The following is a 19,893-nucleotide window of genomic DNA, read 5'->3' on the forward strand; positions in this document are numbered from 1 at the left end:
TTTTTTGATGGACATCAAGGGCTAGATGCATGAAACTGTGTGTAGTTTTACACCTCGGCAGAATTGTACATACAAGGCAAGGCAATGCAATTTTATTTGTAGAGCACATTTCGTACACAAGGCAATTCAAAGTGCTTTACAGCTACATAAAATCACAAGGCGGCAATAAAATCATTCCAAAAAACCCCATAAAAATAATCATTAATTAATTAATTTAAAAGTGAAGAGTGCAGATAAAATACTTTCAGGTGTCATATGCACAGAAGTGTTTTCAGCCTGGATTTAAACATTGTCAGAGTTGAGGCCTGTCTCACATCTTCTGGAAGACTGTTCCAGATGTTAGGAGCATAAAACTGAAACGCAGCCTCACCTTGTTTAGTCCTGACTCTGGGCACCAGCAGGAGACCCCTCCCTGAGGTTCTCAGAGCCCGAGTTGGTTCATATGGCTCTAACATGTCAGAGATGTACTTTGGCGCTTGACCATGAAGAGACGAGCAGAGCTGTTTTAAAGTCTATTCTCTGAGCGACAGGAAGCCAGTGCAGAGACCTGAGCACTGGACTAATATGGTGGTATTTCCTGGTTCTAGTCAGGACTCGAGCAGCAGCGTTCTGGATGTACTGCAGCTGTCTTACAGCCCGTTTAGAGCCCAGTCAGCTGGCCGTTACAGTAGTCTAACCTGCTGGAGACACACGAATGGATTAGTCTTTCTACACTTTATTTGCCATATTTATAAAGCTGTGTGTACAAATGGTTCTCTAACACACACACACACACATAAATATATGTATATAATCACTGCCAACATACTGTGAAGCTGATCTCGCTCGCTTAATTTATTACCCATTTGTAGGTCAGGCACATAAGCCAGAAAAAAAAACCACAGTATTACGATTGGTTAACTAGCTCTGGAGGCAGAGTTACACAGGATGACAGAAGCTTAATATTTGAAGGTGCTGCCATTTTCCTAAAATAATATTTTCCAAAAAAGTAAAGTACAACCATGGAGTTGGTGATAATGATAGATAACACTTAGAATCAGACTTTTTAAGAGTAATTTTCATATTTCTTTAACAGGTCACTGGCCAAACCAATCTGCTCAGAAAGTCACGTTCATCTTTATTGATGCAGTTTTTTCTCTCACCCCAAATGTTCCAGGTAGATGGCCATCTCCTCTGACTCTGAATCTGACAAAAGGTTTTTTAGCTGTGGAGTTTTTCTTCCTTATTTTACAAAATCCTTGCTCAAAGTGTACCATTTGTTGTACCTGTATCTTACGATCTTGTATTATAAAGTGTTTACCTCACAAAGCGCTTTGAAATGACAGATTTAAAAATAACTAAATAAAACGAAATTAAACTTTATCATTCAGCATCTGAATTTAGAGTAAAGAAGACAAAAAATGACAAACGTTATCGGATAAATAAGAGCCAATTACCAGTAAAAACTACTATGTTTTATTAGTTTCATACATCTTGACAGTGATATGTTGGAAAACACTACAAGCTGAAATGATTTCTTTCGCACTAGGATGTTAAAGATATAAGGGTTATTATATTTTCCAGTATACAGGAACTCAAGTGTCTGTCAGTGGTATAGCCTCATGTTAGTATACCCTTATTAGCTTGTTACAATAAGAATTGTCTTATTTTAAAGAAGAAAGTTTAAAAGAAGCCAGTCAAATGAAATGTGACATTTTGACCTGGTCTTTACAACAATTAGTGAAAGTAGAAAGTTAAAAAAAAAAAGACATGATCTTAATGAAAAAGAATATAAAAGAACTGTGTGGTGTAGTCCTTGGTCTTCTTCATATGCTCATGGTGACCTGGATAAACTGGAGAGACAGAGGAAATATGTACAGTGTTACTGTGCAACTCCCAATGATCAGGCATCAAGCTGCCTTGAGTAATTTCCAACACAACTTATATCAGGACAAAACTGTCCACACAACAACACTACTGCACAGTAGTGTGGAGTCATAGAAAAAGACATAGAAAGAGAAAAGTGAGTAAATCTGTACCAGCAGGTAATCATGCAGCTAAAGATTTGATTCAACTATCACGTGTTTCTACAACATACTGTTTAAAAAGGTGGACGAAACGAGATTCCCCAGAGGTGAAGCTCAATTGTCACTAAAAGGGAAGCTGCCAAGTTTAGCTGAGGATTTTCCAAAAGTATCCATGAGAGTCCGAAAAAGCATCAGATGGACGATTTTAAGATCAACAGGTTGCGCTCATATTTCGTAAAATGGTGGGACCTCGATACCTTGACTTTATCCAGGCACAGTAATGTGATCTTTAAGTAAGATCTGTGGTCTCTACTGACTAGAAAAGTTCTTATATGATTAAAATAAATATTCTAACAAACATAGAAATGTAGTTAAGTAACTGAGCTTCTGCTCTGAAAATGAAAACATAAATGATTTGACTAAATGTTTTCTGTCTTTCAAATCTTTTAACAACCGCTTAAATTTCATAATGACATTAATGCTCAAGGAAATACTTTTACCAGCCGATTAGCATCATTTACTAAGTAACTTGAAAATCTAATCTGAACATTTTCTTGGTTCGACACTAACAGTTTGGAACTGAGGTGACCCAACCACAAAACCAACATCTATTTCTATTCTTTCTCTGAGGGGATGAATTAAACACTTGTCTGTTACTGACTGTTTGACAGCTAAGCACAATCTCTCCTTACATTACCAGGACCGTCATAGTTTTAGTGAATGCTGCTTTGATCAGTCATCATAAGTTTTAGAAAATGACAAAGAAAACGTCTCTGTTGTAAAAACTTACATCATCATACTGAAATGAGGCGTTTCCACTTTGGCTTGTGTCCCTCCTCCGGAACTGATCTGAAGTCACACAAACACATTGGAAAAAATCTCATTTATGAGTCGCAGCACAAATTTCATAGCTGACGTTGACCAATAATCTGATGGCTCAGTCCGCTGGGACCAACCTTGAGTTCTGAGGGTGATTGTTCGCCACGTGATGTATGTGTATGAGGCAAAATAAAGCTATAAAGTCAAAAGTTGCTTTCTTATTTTCATGTCTTTGACTTTAACACCACAAACATTTATTAACTAACATAAGAGAGGTCCTCAGTCATAAACACGTTCTGCCAGAGGACAAGCTGAGTTATAAATGACCCAAAAGAAGAAGGCAAACTGGTTAAAGAAGCTGAAACAGATCATTTACCGACCGAGAGCATTTTGTGTGCTACTGAGCTGCATTTAGCAAACTTTTTTTCGTCACTGTTCGTCAGATCTCATGCATTTCTTGAACAACTCACCAGTCAGGGCGCGCAGTCTCACGCTGCAGTTCACGAAATCATCAAAGGGGATTCTGCCATTAATGCTGTAGCGCTTCATGATGCAGTTCATAGCCTGAGGGCTCAGATTGTAACCTGCACACATTGTAGAGAACAATAACAGTTTTTACAGAAGGAATATTTAAGAAGAATTTCAAAAAGGCAAATATGAAGCAGCTCCCCAACAACTGAATTAAATTAAATGGATATGATTAATAGATGGATCGGAAATCAAAATGGGAGCAAACTATTATGAAGGAGATGTAAACTTGAAAGTCAATTTACTAAGTCTATAATAATTAATGGAAAAAAGGGGAGATAAACAGAACAAGACAAGTAAAGTAAAACATCCCATAATTCACAAAACGATAAAGAGGGTCATTTTTGGAAAAATCCCAAACCTTTAGATCCGGGGGGATTTAATTCATGAGAGTTACGGGAACTTGAGAATAAAAGGGAGTATAAATAACCCTTTTACTAATGTTACGAGAAACTAAAAAAATGTTTTTTACAACGTGAAGTTGTCAGTTTTAGTCCTAAAACACTAAAAAAGGAAATTACTTCTCCTGTTCATGCTTGAAATGGAAATATCCTTTTTTGCATTCACAGTGTAAAACAGGACAAAATCCACAGTCTCCTCCGCTTTATGTTCAGCTCTTCCTGACTGAGATGCAGTTTGGGCCAAGTATAAAAACTGTGGTCATTTATACTACAAAGACTGTAACGTTTAAAGGATAAGACCGGTTTTTTGACATTGGGCCCTTGATTTCACATTATAGCATGATGTTCTACTCACCCCTGCTTGTTGTTGAACATTTGGAGCTGTTCCGAAGATATTTGAGAGGCGTCTGGCTGCTCTCTTGCGATATTCGGCCATGAAACGGTTTCCTATGGGCAAGCTTATACAGGCACAAACTATGCTGTTTATAATTTATTAATTACTGTACACTAGCACTGATAACGTGGAGGTGCGTCGCTTACTTAAAAAAATCCGGGTTATTGTAATTTTGATTTTTTTTGTCGTAAATTGGGTGTTACTGACGTCATCGTCGTGCTACTGCCACAGACAGCCCACAGACCTGCTGCCTATTAATTCATTCGGCTAAAATTCAAAATTAGTAACCCGGATTTTTTTAAGTAAGCGACGCACCTCCACGTTATCAGTGCTAGTGTACAGTAATTAATAAATTATAAACAGCATAGTTTGTGCCTGTATAAGCTTGCCCATAGGAAACCGTTTCATGGCCGAATATCTCAAGAGAGCAGCCAGACGCCTCGCGAATATCTTCGGAACAGCTCCAAATGTTCAACAACAAGCAGGGGTGAGTAGAACATCATGTTATAATGTGAAATCAAGGGCCCAATGTCAAAAAAACGGTCTTATCCTTTAACAGCTTCAGGTCAACTTTAGAATGATTTTTTCAAAGAACAAAGGCCATCAAACAGAAACTTACCTGATGATACTCTCTGTTTTGCACAAGAAAATGTTGAACGATTATTTTGAACATACCCATGGATACAATGGCCTGCTGCAGCTCATGGCCCTCTACTGTCCCACTGTTGTCCCTGTCAAACGATGTGAAGCTCGCCTTCCAGCCGTTCAGAGCCTGCCACAGATCCTTGAACTCATTAAAGCCCATCGTCCCTGACATGTCCCTCTGAGAAAACAGTCAAGGACCCCTCACTCGTACGTCGTTACTCTTTACTTAACAAACCAAATGATTAACATCATTTCTCTATGCTCACGATTATGTGATTATGCTCAAGAGTAAATTATGACTATACACTGCTTATATATATATATATATATATATATATATATATATATATATATGCAAACATCATATTAGAACTTTTTATATCCAATCAATTTCTGTAAGGATATAAGACAAGCCGATGTCACATTAACTTAACAGGGAAGGGCTAAAAGATTTTCATGAAGAGGTTTCTTCATTGTTTGCGGTTTGTTTACTCACAGCCAGGTCACCTCCCACTCAGTGTTAGCAGGAAGTGACTCTACATCCTCTGACTCCGAACAGAAAAAAAAAAAAGGCTGAAGACTGTATTAGAATAGCGTTGCACTAGTGGCAGCCTACTGCAGCAGATCTGGACATATTGGCTCTTTATTTGCATCCTCTTTTCTACTAAATTTCTTTCTTGGAATAATTTCTGCTGGTAATTCTGAGACTTCTTTTTACATCGATTATGATGCATAACCATGGTGACGAGAAAGTTATTTGCATCTTGGAGCAGCTAATTGAGCATTCCAAATCCATATGACTGAAGAGGAGATGTCAAAGACGCAGAGCAGGAACAAAATGGAGAAACAGAGGAGGAAGTTTCAATCATTTCTGCCCTTGGTCATCATGGGAAGTGTGAGATCACAGCAGGGATATCAGGAAGGCTGAGATGCTGAACACGTGGCTGTGAGTTCCTGTCCATGTTGTCCACTGAGACAGTTCACCTGTGTTACCTGCGACATCATCAGCTAAGTTGTTGCCAAGCAACAAAAACAACACCCCAATCCATTGATAGTAATCTCTGAACATTTAAACCACACCTCTCTCTGCTACTTTAACTTTGTAAAGGTTTGTCAGCTTATTTTTCCTCTATTCATTTTGTTTTCTATCTGCAACAAGAGCGTTTTTTAATGATCATTTTTACTACTGTAATATAATTTTACTGAATAGTGAATGAACATTAGAACAGATCAAGTCAAGTCAACAGGTCAAGTAAACGCTCACATGCAGTAGAATAGAAATAGAAAAATACTTTATTCATCCCCCAATGGGGGAATTCAAATTAGTCAAGTAGCTCAAAAAAAATATTAATATTTACAATGATTGTATATTAACAACAACAATAATAATACAAAATCTAATAAAAATACTACTATTAACTAATAATATTAATAATAATAAATGACTAAATTAATTAATTAATTAAAAAATATAAATCAATCGATCAATTTGAGAAGAACTCAGCGGTCACTGTTAAAAAGCAGTAGAGCTGAAGCTAAGTTAATATGATCGTACTGGGCTGCATCTAATTTTAGGACAAAGGTTTGTGGACCACCACACTTAGTTCTACTAAAGTCTACTCCCAACTAGGAAGAAATTGTGTTTTCATGTTTCCCATTTGAAAGAGGTATGCTCAATATAAGAGCAGATTTGACGGCAACAAGAACCTACTTTGTACTGCTGTGGTTTCGTAGCTGGGACACTGACTTTAGAAAGTGACATTTTATGAAAGAAAATCATAAAGTTACATTCAATAAAAACACTGAATCTAATAACTGAAGGATACATCCAGCATGTTGATCATCAGTTTGCATGTCTCCAGGCAGAAGGCTGTAGAGGGCGAACACACACAAGTCAAGACCATGTCCACACACATACAGGCAAATCAAAAAATAGAATTCAAACATCAAAAGTAGGTGGTTTGGAGAAAGTTCATTCAACACGAACTATATAGTCAATAAAAGCTGTTGATCCTACGTTGATATGAGCCAGAGATGCCCGATTGTGTGAGGCAGCGCTGCAGCTCGTCTGCTGTGATCTGTCCATCCTGAGAGTTTCATAAAACAGAAAGACAACACCAAGAGTAAAATAACTGTCAGTTATTGCACAAAGATTTACAGAAGCTGTAATACCACAATGTTCACTGGCAGAGCGGCGCATGAGTTCAAGGCATGCTGTGTATCAGGTGAAGTTAAAACTAGGTTTGCTACTTTAATCTGTGTTTTCTTACCTGACCAGCTACTGCGGAAAAATATCCATAGAGAGGATCTTGTTGCTGAGAGTCAAAAAAGAAATATGTAAGTCAGACATTAAGCCAGCTTATTGGAATTATTAACATCTGCTATTATATTTGTTTTGCCATTTGCAATGTAAAAGCTCAGAGCACCAGCTTATGGAGTACTATGAAAATGGCAATGACACAGACAAATATTACCATCAGAAAAAGCAGCAAAACATGATTATTTTTTTATTAGCATTAGTTTCTTCATTAATTTATCTTTTATCCATTAAATGCTAAAAAAGAATATGAAATTGTTGTAATTATTTAACGCAGAACTACAACTATTCCCAGATGAAAAAGAAAAACTCAATATCAGTTCTCACAATTTAGATAAGCAAAGTTCTACATCTTTACCTGTTTTACCTTTTAAATCCAGTCTTAGCCTAATTGCAACATAAAAAATTTATTCTAACAACTCATCAGTTAAATAACTAATTGCTTTTTCTCTAAAGATGAGAAACTATCAACACTTAAAATGATTCAGCTCATAATCATGCTATTTGGACCTCATAAAGACATACCCCACCCTGCCTCACCCCCAAAACCTATTGTAATATGACTGTAATCAGCTCAGTAAATATTACCTCAGCACTAAAACTGCACAAGATATCTACCAGATAGCCTACAAATCAGAGTTTAAAGTTCAAATGTTTGAAACTATGGATTTACTACCCCACCAAAAGTAAAATGCACTGTACTATAGCATTCTTTTACTATACTACAACAGACATCAAATCTACTTACTTCATATTTGTTGTCAAGATTTCAATAACTCAAAGTTGGAAATATGACACATACAGTTTAACTATCCAGCACAATATTTTGTATAAATTATCTCTAGTTCACCCAACCACAGTTAAAATGAATGCTTCAAAATGTTGCCTGAAAAACATTTGATACTTTCGGTGTCTTTTGGGTCCAATTTGCAATAATAGAGTGTGTTTACGCCCTAGTAATACTACTTTTACTGACAAAATGTTAATTTCCCCTCTACCATTACCTGGATTCTCACATTGAAAAGCTTAACGTTATGAGGTCCATGACAGCAGAGATAGTTTTCTGACAACGAGCTACATCTCTACAATCATTCATTATGTCAGATGTCATTTGCTCGGTGAAAGTCCCAAACATATAGCTGTGTGTCTTTGAAAACTGAGCGCCTAATATCAGTCCACCTGGTCTGACTTCCGCGTTGTGTAGACAACGTGCCCACCTGGACCCAGGAGAACATCTAAACATTAAGCACATGTGACATATCCCGTTTTTCACCGATATTATGATTTCCTACCATTCCAGGCACCATTCCAGGCATTCCTGGGACTCCACCGGGAGGTGCTCCGTATCCGGGATACGCCATTTGATAAAAGAGCGTCAGAACCGACAAATCTAGGAAGTTTAATCGAAATGCGGCGTTCTTCAACCGAACCACTAAAAGCTGTGATAAAGAAGTAACGCGGTATTGATACCGACAGATGTAAAACCGCTCGGCTATCAAATGTCCCGTTTCCCGTTTCTAACGCTGCATTCTGATTGGATGCGAGAAATCACGTGACTTAAAGTATTTAATTAGACAAGCAGCTCCCTCAAATACGCTGGCTGCAAAACCAGCAATTGATTTGAGCAGTAAAGTAATGCATACTTGAATTATGAATGATTGATTAACACCAAAAATATATGTAGTTCATGTAGTTTCGATGCACTCAAATGAACAAAGAAGCCATGACATAATAACAACCGGCATGCCTGGAGGGAATGACACTAAAGATGTGCATTAGGTTCAAAGTGCATCACCTGTTTAGTTAAAAAATAATATAATTCTAAACTCGTTCTACAATTACAAGCACAGTGTTTGCAAGAGAGATCACAAGGATCTTGATGAATACTTCCTGCTCTTTGACCCTTGGACAAAGATTATCTACAAGCTGATTTTACACAATGTGTGATACAGATAACAGAACTATTGCCCAGTTTATGATGGAGATGTCAATGTGAGGGTATTCCCACTACTATAAAGTTGAATGAAGTTAGTAAAAGATATTGCAATGACTTGTGATTGAATAGAATAGAGTTAGCATTAAGTGTAATATATATATATATATATATATATACAAGTATTCCTAACTAAAATTAGTTAAGATGAAGAAAGCTGATTGTCTTTTTAAATTACTATATTTACTGTTGCATCAATTACAACAGTGTTACAAATGTAAGGTATGATAATCAACTATCGGAGTCACACTGCTATATAAACATTACGTGCTGAAATGAATTAAATTCCTATTCCTATTTTAATTTGTTTGAATTCAAGGTAGCCTCAAGTCTCTTTGGGTTGTTTTTTCTTTAATTATGTGGAACAACAAATTAAAGTTTATGGGCGTCCCGGGGATGAGAAAACACAAAAATGATCCTTTAATGGAAAACATGACATCAGTAGCTGAGGAAACTTGTCCAATCAGCTTATTCTCTGATGACACATGCAGTCACTCCTTCTGTGTCCAACTCCAGTCCAAAAAAAAACAATCAGAGGCTTCATCGTTCGTTTCAGGGGCAGAGCTGAAAGAAAGAAATCATACATTTTATATCCCACTGTTGGAGCTGGAATGTACAGACTGAAACCTAACTGTTGGGTTTGGTCACTTGGACCTCCAACGGGTCGCATTCCTCAAAATTCAAGGAGCATTGCTTCAGGCATGCTGAGCAACCAAGAAGAAGAGGAGGAACAATCAGAGGATTTTCCTACTGCGTGTCACCACACCATGGGTAAGGATAAAATAAGATGAAATCAGATAAAGATAAGATAAGATAAGATAAGATAAGATAAGATGATAAAGCATAGCTACACAGTATGAATTAATAGAAAATTATATAAAAAAAAAACATATGAATGGAACATAAAATACTGATCTCACTGAAATTCGAAAATGGTATTTTTCAGTTAAATTTAATTAAGAAACTCTAAGAGTAACAATTTTATTTATTTATTTTATTCATCACTTGTGCTTAAATCCCAGTCATCGCTGTGAAGGATAAAAAAAATAGGCCTGGCCTTCTCTAGCAACAGTAAATGTCCCCTTGGTTACCTCAATGTAACCCACTTATTTTTACATTAAATCCACAGTCAATCAGAGGAGACTCCACAATTTGCTGACTCTTGACACCCCACTCTTGACATCCTGAGCTCGGGGAGGCTGTCTTTTTATCACTTGGAATCATATTAAGCCTTAGCGATCTCACGCAGCTCGACTGATTTAGTTTTGAACGTGTGAAATATCGCTGACAGTTCCTGATGCTCTCTGTATGTGCTGGTGCAGTGATTTTATTGTTGGTACCTTGAAGTCTTGCATTCCCTGCTGTGAGCGCATGCGTACTCTGTGTGTGCATTTGTGCCAGTTAGAGGTGCGGACTGCTGATCGTGTTTTTGTCCAAGCCCAGCAGGTCACTTCAGCAGGCACAGGAAACAGATGGATCAGACATATGACTCAGCAGTGATGAGCAATCCCTCAGCATTGATCAGCCATGCATGTTTGAGTTGTTGATGATTGCGTATGAAATAAAATAATTAGTTTTTGTCGTTTTTTTTTTTTTATATGATGTGCTCAGCAGTTTTTGTCCATGATGACCATAGTCACTGCCTGATCATATTTATCCTGTCTCCCTTTTACCTTCAGTTTGTGATGACATCATCGGTCAGGCTGCTGACGCTCAGTGGTTCACCTGCAGACCTCCTGTCGGCTCACTGATCCCGACCACATCTGGCCTGACTGAATGTAACCCAGGTGTTCATTCATCGCAGCATCCAATAACAGTGATCGAAGCTGATCAGAGGGAAATATCGCAATATTTCATTGAAAGTTCTTGCTGGGAAGACCCAAGAATGGAAACCCACAGATGTGTAGGTGTTTATCAGCAAAGGAAACCAGAGGATTTTGACCCCTGCTGTGCATCATCTCCATTCATTTATTGTGGAGGTGAGTGCAATTCGATGCAGTTTTACCATGATGCACCATCAAATCACAACAAACGTCATCTCAAGGGACTTCAAAGATATAATCTTATTCAAGCCAATTTACAATCAAGTTCATTGTAACGCAACTGTAATCCAGTCAAGTCAAATGAATTAGATTAAAATCCTAATTTCCCTTTAAAATGCAGGGGCATATGACACAAATGAGCAAAGGTAGAAAGTTTGAAAATTAAAGACGTTTTATGTGTACAGTACTCATGTAAAGGTACTTTATATTCCATCCATGGCATCTGCAGACTGGAGGCTGCACATGTGCTATGATTGATGGTCCTGCTTGTCTATATTGTTTCTCTGGTTTGACAAACAAGTATTATGTTACTGGAGTTTCATGATATTAATTGTTTCACAGTCAAAAACAATGAATACTTAATACTAATTAATACTTTTGACCATCCATCCTTTGATGTTTTAACTCTGGTTCCTTATTTTTCCCATGTATTTCAGTCATTTACCCTTTACCACAATCACTAAGTTTTTTCATGAATTAAACAATCAATGACCTTTGATAAATTGAGTTTGTGTCCCATATTGAGCACTGATATTGAGTTTAAGGGCAATTGCAATAACATTCTTTATTTGATTAATGCAGTGACGAGGAACATAGTGGTGGAAGTAGTGGAGGAGGTTGCTGTTGAAGACACTCTGGAAGTAATGTAAGTACTTTGTAAATTCAAATTCATAGTAATCATACCAATACAAAAGATTTCCTCATAATTTAACTACTACACAGATTTTTTTCATGTAAATTTATACAAGCACAACAACATAGGATGTTTATTTATTTATTTTTTAAATAAAGGCCTCTGCTTTTCTCTTTGCAGAACAGAAGATGTTTATGCTGATGGTCTGATGGATCTTGAGGTTTTGCAAGATGAACAGCTATACCCCACATGAAACCTGCGTTACTTTCCTTATGTTCTGGTTTCTGCACTGAAAACAAAGATATTATGCACGTATTCATCTGATTTTTTTTTTTTCACACGTCTGTTCTACATTCATTCTTATGTTTTTGTAACACAAAAAACATTTTCATCTATGATCAATTAAAAAGAACTGCTGTTTCTTATTTTTCAGTATTATATGATATCATACTATAATCATCCAATCACACCATGCCCAATCCATTTACAGGCATTAACTTCAACTACCAGCATGCATTGTTTCCCCATTACGCGCCAGCATCTCTACAACGTCATCACCACGCGCAGAAAATGGCTTCCCTTGTTGCAGTGGAAATTCATCACCGCTGATTTCGTGTTACAGTCGTTGTTGGTTTGGATAATAACGCAACCATGTCGGATTCAGTACAACCACAGACTCCCCAGGAGCGTTTGGACTGTCTACAGGAGCTGAAAGAATTTACGGAGAAGTGTAAAAAACAGATTAACGACATATTTGAAACGCTGGGATGGTCGTTGGACTACAAAGCTCCCAACCAGGTAGCTTGAAGACAGTTGCGGCAAATTTGAGTTATTTTTTTTAGTTTAATGTTAAAACAAAAAGAACCTGAAATGTGTTATTTTAACGTAATTGTCTTATATGATTTGTACGTACAATAAACCATTATTATTCGGTGTTTCTGAGCTGCAGAGTGAACGTGAATCGAAACGCCTGAAACTGAATATAACCGTAAAAAGATGAGAATAAAATCGTAACAGGTGAAGCGAAGTTAAGTGTCTGTAATGTAATGTAATGTAATATTTTCGGTTTCTTAAATGGTGTCATGATCAGTCAGCTTTCCTGGATGATTTGCTGTTTTCTTCTTTAAACTCGTAAAGTGTGGTTTCAGATTTTCATTTAATTTGGTCCAACCGCTGATGTGTTGTACGTTTTCCAATAAAAGGTTTTCTGTTTGCATCTTACATTGAAATGCAGCTTTCACAGCATTTTCAGAATGTGTTTCAGCTGTGTGTTGATATGAATGGGTTTACCCTTATAAAATAGGTATAAAAGTTTACCTGCCTTAGATGGCTGACGTACACACAGTTTTTAATCTCCCGTCGAAGCTCACCTAACATATAGGGGCTTATTATTCATTCACAACATTCAATCGAGTTGAGTTATCCGGTCTTACGTATTCACTCGGCTCACAGATTATTGGATCCTACCAGAGACCAAACAGGGGAGGTACTTTTGTACTGCCATTAAATTAATGCTTGCCTCATGAAGAATGAAATACATATAGATTTATTTTTTCAAATTTTACTTATATTTTTACACGGTGTGAGTAGAATTCCCAGTTGTTAATTTTTCCTTTCTTCCGGTGTGTCCTCAGGAACCAATGGAGCAGTGTCCCTATGACCCCGGCCACAGAGTCCCAGTGAGGACCATGGAGAAACACAAAACCTCCTGCAGGCTTCGGAAAATGGGCTACTCAGCAGAGGAGCAGGTAACGGTCATTGCTACAGTTTAATGCTACTCGTGCAGCTTTTTCTATTTGTTGTCTTACAAAACATCAATGAAAACAGACTTAAAAAGCCTTTTTAAACACAGTGAAGTCCAGTGTTAGTGTGGCAGTAAGATTTTGTAACTATTTTGCAGGCGGAGATGTATGATCCCTCTGTGTGTTACGAGAACAGCAAAATCAGAAGCTTCACCATGGGTGAGTCATTGTGATGACGACCGTCCTTTATCATCTGAAGGTCAGACGGTCCCAATCAGATGTTTCCAAAAGCTTTTGTAGTTTGTATTCCTAAAATCATACATTTGATTTGGTTTAATCAGGAATATTTGAACATTTTTACCTCGTTTGACCGTAAACACCATGAAATAAGCCTTCATGATGAAATACGAAGACTTGTTTCTAAGGCAACAACATTTTGTCCTTGACCAGTTATGAATATTCACTTAAAATGCATTTTTATTATTATGTTTGTTTGAATGTAAAAACTTTTTCCGTTGAGAAATTAAACAGAAGCTTCTTTCCTTAATGCAGATAAATCCACCCAGCACCAGGTGATCTTACAGGCAAGATCTGCAGCACCGCTGATGAGGATGGAAGGGGTCTTCTGGCAAGGTATCGGCTCATTTTAAGAAGCTTTATTCCAAACAGTTTCTTACAGGCGCTTATGTGTGCCACCCCAAACCGAGATGCACCCAACAGTTACCTTTACACTACAGGCCGAGTAACTCCACTAGATGTCACTCTGCTGTTAAACTAATCAGCATGTTGCAGAGCTCTTTAAACTCTCTCAACTGTCAATGCTAATAGTAATCTCAGTTTAAGAGGGACTCATGCAATTTTTAGGCGTTTCTTTTATACAGGATTTGCGCCTTCATTTGATGTAATTTCCTTTCTGGTGTGTGATCGTGTATTCCGTGTGTTGTGTGTTCTGTTCACAGCAACAGGGGTGAGTATTAGAGAGGAGATGGGCTCTAGAAAGTTCTGCTGCTGTGGTTCAGGCTTGCCTGATTACGTGCAGTATCCTTTTAATGTCATATCCTTTCAAAGCACAGGGCTGGGCTGCGGGATTCTCATACTCGCATATGCACACAAACACAGCTTTCCCTTTACGTGCTGGGGAGAGTCCAGGCCGTGCATCAGACTGTCAATTTGATTTACACTGAATGTGCAAAATGCCAATGTAATATCCATAAAGTCTTCTCTAAAGCATTCTACTTAAATGTCAGGATTACTTACTGACAAAAGCTTGTACAGTAACTAAAACAACAATGAACAGCAGGACTTTGAATACAGATAAATAAATCATTTTTTAAAAAAAAAAAAAATAGCTTCAGGATTTGTTGAGCTGTATCAGATCATCTTGTCATCTGTGAGACAGACCAGTAACTTAATATCTAACATGTAGGTAAGTAGATAAAGCACCAGCCTAATTTAAGAGTATTTTTCCATCTCTGTGCACTCTTTATTTGATTATAATAGCTTCATAGAAAAGTTATTGTCTTAAACCAGCAAACAGCATTAAAATTCTGCCAGTTACACTATGAATGTAAATCAAATCGAGGGTCTGCATGCTGTGATTTATCTGTTTATTTCTAACCATTCTAAATTAAAGCACTGCTGCAAAGTAATGATGAACGTCTGGAGATCAATAACTATCGGTATTGTGTCATGGACACGTGTTCTTTTGACTAAATCAAGGTGTGTCTGTAAATACGTGAAAAACAACAGATCAGGCAGACGAGTGTCTGTCATTTGTCGGTGTAAAACTTTTGTGGTTGTTCATCAGGTCAGTACTCCGGCCAACCTGTCGACGTGCCTCAGAACCACAAGCGAGCCGTGTGTGACCTCACTGTTGCCGACCGACTGGCTCTTTACGATCACGTGGTCAGCCAACAGAAAGAAGCAACGTCGTCCACCAACGAAGATCTTTACGTAGATCTGGTGTCCAAACTCCAAAAAGGTAAGAGTTGCTCGATGTGGGGGACTCCTCTGACGTTTGTACGGTGTAGGAAGAGATCTTCCAGCAGTCTCTGATCTGTTTGTGCAAATGGACCAGTAGCTTGTGTGTTTGCCTGCAGGTGAAGAGCAAAATGAACCAAAGAGTCACCTGGAGTTGATGGCAGAGATGAGGGACTACAAGAGGCGGCGTCAGTCCTACCGAGCCAAGAACGTTCACATCACCAAGAAATCCTACACTGAGGTAGATGATAAACTGATGCTTTTGTGTTGAACTGAATCCTCTCTGGGATTTCAGTTGAATTGAACTTTTTTTTACATGTAGCTTCATCTGGGTTTTTATTGGCTGACAATATAATCAGTTTACCATTCAAGCATTTTTCTGAACTTGATTAAAGTCCACATGAAGTTTGTTGAGGTCTCGTCTTGTTTAATATGAATTTAATTATTGATGATTTTATTAGAAAGCAAAAAAGAGAAAATGAAGAGGAAAAACTAATGTGTAATTTGACTTCAATGTGATCACTCGGCAGGTTATCAGAGAGGTAATCAATGTCCATTCAGTAGAGCTTACCAGACAATGGAAAGAGGAAGAGGATGAGGGGGCGTCTTTGAGATCTGAGCAGTCCTCCCACAGGTAATGTTATGAAAAGCTCCTGATGTTTATTTGTGTCTCGTTAAATAAAAAAGACCTCAGATCGGATGAGTGGATGTGGTAAAGACATGATTATTATGCGTTTGTCAGTCGGCGGTTGGATAAAAGACGTTCAGCGTCCTCGGAGTCGCATCACTCGCACAGCAAGCGCCATCGCAGCCGAAGCCACGGCAGAGAGGGGAAGAAGAAGAGAAGGAAGGAAAGGTGAGAGTGGACGAATAAAGCATCTGTGCTGTGGTTCTTTTATGTATTGTGAGTTCAGGACAAGTTGAAATTATCAGTGTTTATATCAGTAAATTCTCATCTTGATCTGATTCTTTTTAACTGGAGAAGAATAATTAAAAATGGCCAAATCAATACAATTATACTTTTTTTATTTATTACGTCAGAATTTTTTTAAAGTGCATTTTGGATGTTGGAGAATATTTTTGATCTTCCCAGGGATTCCCGTTCTCCACATAAAACCCACCACGACCAAAAGAAGAAGAAGAAGAAGAAGAAAGACAACAAGGAGAAAGAGAAGTGAGAGTGCTGGATCAACAACAGAAGTCGGATGAGAAGAGGTCATTGTGAACCTTACTTTTGACGGGCGTCTTAACATTTAAGTGTACAAGCTAAGGGATTTTGGAAAATGTAAATGGTAATAAAGTTTTTAAACCAACAACGTAAACATGTTGACCTTTTTGTGAACATCATGTGCACATCTTTGAATCATTTCAAACTCATGTTTTGTTTTATAGTTCGATTACATGTCTGCTAATCGTGAACAGGCCACGCCCCCCTCTGCCTGAGCCGCTTACTGTGTTTCTTTTTCTCCTCAAAGTGAAGACATTGGGGAATGTTGAACAGGAGTGTTATAACTGACACACTTTCACTACAGGGTCAAAGGTCACCTTTTTGGGCTTAATATTTGGGCTGATGATTTCTGCAGTTCTGCATTATGTTCATCTGAGTTAACATGAGAACTACTTAAAGAGCTTTCATATGCAGTGGGCGCAGGGCTCGTCACCCTAAACAAACCACTCCCATCAGGACAGAAATGTTTCACCACAGAATTCAGAAAACCGTGAAAATTCCAAGGTGGCGAGCAGACGCAAACCACGACAGCGAAATGTCTCGTTCAGACTGACCGGGTCACCAGATTCTCTCACTGAACACTTTTACTTCTAGCATCTACTCACCCTTTATTCCACCAGGGACATTTCTCAGATCTTTAGACAAGATTTGTTGGGTTTGTTTATAGCTTTTTGTTTTTTCTTAGACAAAATATGAAAATTTTGGGTTGGTTTTACAGGCTACTATCCTGTAAGATGATGAGGAGCACACTTCAGGCAGAGGTATTGGTTTCTGTAATGAAATGTAGAACCAAACACTTTATGAAAACAAATCCAGATGATATAATCATGGGAGATTAAACATTATCATCAATATACTAAATCAGGGAATATCTTTTGAAAGATTGGTATTGACACTTTTACACTTTTTCAAACTGACATGAGACATGTTATACTGGGTTTTCCTTTAAGTTGTCACCCATTTCTAAACAGTTTTATAAGGATGATTTCCTTTACTGTGTTAACTTCCAAGTGTACCAGAATGAATGAGCTTATTTCAGACAGCTGTTTCCAGAACTTTCCAAATCAGTGTATGTCTTCTTAAAGTGAAGAGAACTACATTTTATTGCTTATTATTTTTACTTCAAACCATGTAAGCCATTGGTACGGTGGCTGGGATTTGAATTGCATCACAGTTTTAATTGTTATATCAGATTTTTCTTTATTTTTCAGTTGTAGACATATATCATGTGATGGCGGTTGTTAGATTGAATGCTTGACCCATCTGCACCAGGCCCTGCATCTCCCTTTCTCTCCATTTGGGTCTTTCTCTGCTGATGCTGGACTCTGCACAGGTATTTCTCACCCTGTTGAGAAGCAGAGATAGAGGACGAGGCGAACAAAACAAGACTGAGAGGATCCCATCAGCACCCGGGAACCTGACGGATCCTGGACAGGCAGAGAGGAGGCAGATAGGACAGGGAGAACCATTGGACTGACAATGCTGTGAGGTGAACTGCTCAGGGAACGCTTAATCGGGTTGTGTTTTTCCTCATCTGTATCCTGAAATCATCCTCTTCAGGACCTGGTCTGGTCTGAGGAGACTCATTCTGCAGGACCATGGGAGCCTCCAGTGACAAGGTATGAGCAGATGGTTTGGGTTTAGCTTGTAGCCCGGCTGGGTCCGCTTCATCAAAGGGGCAAAGGTTAAGGCTTTAGTCTAGATTATCTGGGATTAAACTGAAATTAGTTCATATCTAACATATGGTTAACAATTGTTTTGGATTGTGTAGTGATGACATGTTTCAGATACACTTTGCAGGTAAGTCATTTTCCAGGACAATATAACATTAACCAGGTGCTGTCTGTTGAAATAACCAAGGCTGTGTTTAAGTTTGACTTCGTAATCTGCTCAATCAGCCAGAAAGAGCTTCTCAGGATGTCAGAAGGCCATAACATTTGAAAAACTAAACCCTTGGTCTTATTTTTTACATGTTTTGAGCAGCAACATCAGAGGTATCATTACAAAACCCATTCATCTAACACTTATAGATCGACTTCGTTCTGTACTTCCAGCAAAGTGACGATATAATTCAACACTGTGTCCCTTAGAGAGAAATCAGATGGGACTCAACATTTGAATATATTAATATTTGGTCTTTAAATTGTCTTATGAAGATTGTTTTCTGCTACCTGTACAAAGCCTGTAATCTTTTCTTCAGTACACGGAGGGAGCTGAGCAGAGTTTTATAATCTGTCTCCGAGAACACATTTCTGAGGATAATTTATTTACCATCTTTGATTATAAAATAGCTGACTTTTATTCATATTGTTCCTCTTCATCAACTTAGATTTTATAGTCCCTTTACTGTCTTTGGTATTTTTTCTTTAGTTCATAATAAAGCAAAAGCTGCGTCAGTGAAGAATGCTTCTCACCTCAGTGCCCCGGAGGTCCTGCAGTTCAGGATTATTGGTTCATTCCCACTTCACCATTCTCTCAAAACTGCCAGGATCTCTTAGATATATGTCCGAACTACCCAATGCAACATGTTGCGTTACAATGCATCAATGCCGAGCCTTGTAGAAATTTCGCAAATGTTCTTGTTTGTTTGCTGTTAGTTGTTTATCTCTTATGTACAGTTCACTGTTGAATTTCTTTAAAGTTTCTCCTTCATATGAACTTCTTATTCACATAAAGATGCATGTTGATGAATTATTTGGGGTTTCAGAACATGCATCCATGTTTTTTCCAAAATGTTCTTTCTGACAAACTCAGTCTGAGATTGACACAAGGAAGCTGCGGTTATGGTCGAGGTTTTATCCTCCTCCACTCTCTGTTTATTTTTGGATGACCTTGCATCAAAGAACAGTATGCAGCTTGTCTGGTTAAAGGCGCAGGCTTTTCCTCGGTTGGTGTTCAGGCTCACGGAGCGGCTTTAGGAATGTCAGATGAGCTTGAGAAGAGCTCAGCGGCTTTGATTCTGACAAAGAAACCTCAGTCTGTTGAATTCTCACCCAAACACCAGCTCCGTCTCTTCTGAGAAACTCAAACCCTCTGCAGCCACAGGAGATCTAAAGATTTCTGCAGGTCTTGAAAGATTAATCTGCTTTTATATACTTCTGTGATCCTTGTTGATGCCAAAAGCTCTGCTCGGAGGTCAGTAGGTCCATCAGTGAAATTACCTT

At 38.1% G+C, this 19,893-nt stretch overlaps 2 protein-coding genes across 2 annotated transcripts; one reads left to right on the plus strand and one right to left on the minus strand.

Annotated features, from left to right (window-relative positions):
• Positions 1-1,432: 1,432 nt before the first annotated feature.
• Positions 1,433-8,632, minus strand: sri (sorcin). The gene is made up of 8 exons (XM_075466115.1): positions 8,403-8,632; positions 7,064-7,108; positions 6,811-6,880; positions 6,620-6,663; positions 4,824-4,971; positions 3,296-3,409; positions 2,797-2,855; positions 1,433-1,832 (listed from the first exon to the last, which is right to left on the minus strand). The coding sequence occupies exons 1-8, from the start codon at positions 8,469-8,471 to the stop codon at positions 1,806-1,808; spliced, it is 576 nt and encodes a 191-aa protein (XP_075322230.1). The 5' UTR covers positions 8,472-8,632; the 3' UTR covers positions 1,433-1,805.
• A 3,650-nt stretch (positions 8,633-12,282) lies between these two features.
• On the plus strand, positions 12,283-16,790 carry snrnp48 (small nuclear ribonucleoprotein 48 (U11/U12)). The gene is made up of 9 exons (XM_075466114.1): positions 12,283-12,577; positions 13,414-13,527; positions 13,680-13,740; positions 14,074-14,154; positions 15,329-15,502; positions 15,621-15,742; positions 16,032-16,135; positions 16,244-16,357; positions 16,595-16,790. The coding sequence occupies exons 1-9, from the start codon at positions 12,431-12,433 to the stop codon at positions 16,677-16,679; spliced, it is 1,002 nt and encodes a 333-aa protein (XP_075322229.1). The 5' UTR covers positions 12,283-12,430; the 3' UTR covers positions 16,680-16,790.
• The last annotated feature ends 3,103 nt before the right edge of the window (positions 16,791-19,893 follow it).

The sequence above is a fragment of the Odontesthes bonariensis genome, chromosome 5 (assembly GCF_027942865.1).
Source record: "Odontesthes bonariensis isolate fOdoBon6 chromosome 5, fOdoBon6.hap1, whole genome shotgun sequence".
Taxonomy (NCBI): Eukaryota; Metazoa; Chordata; class Actinopteri; order Atheriniformes; family Atherinopsidae; genus Odontesthes; species Odontesthes bonariensis.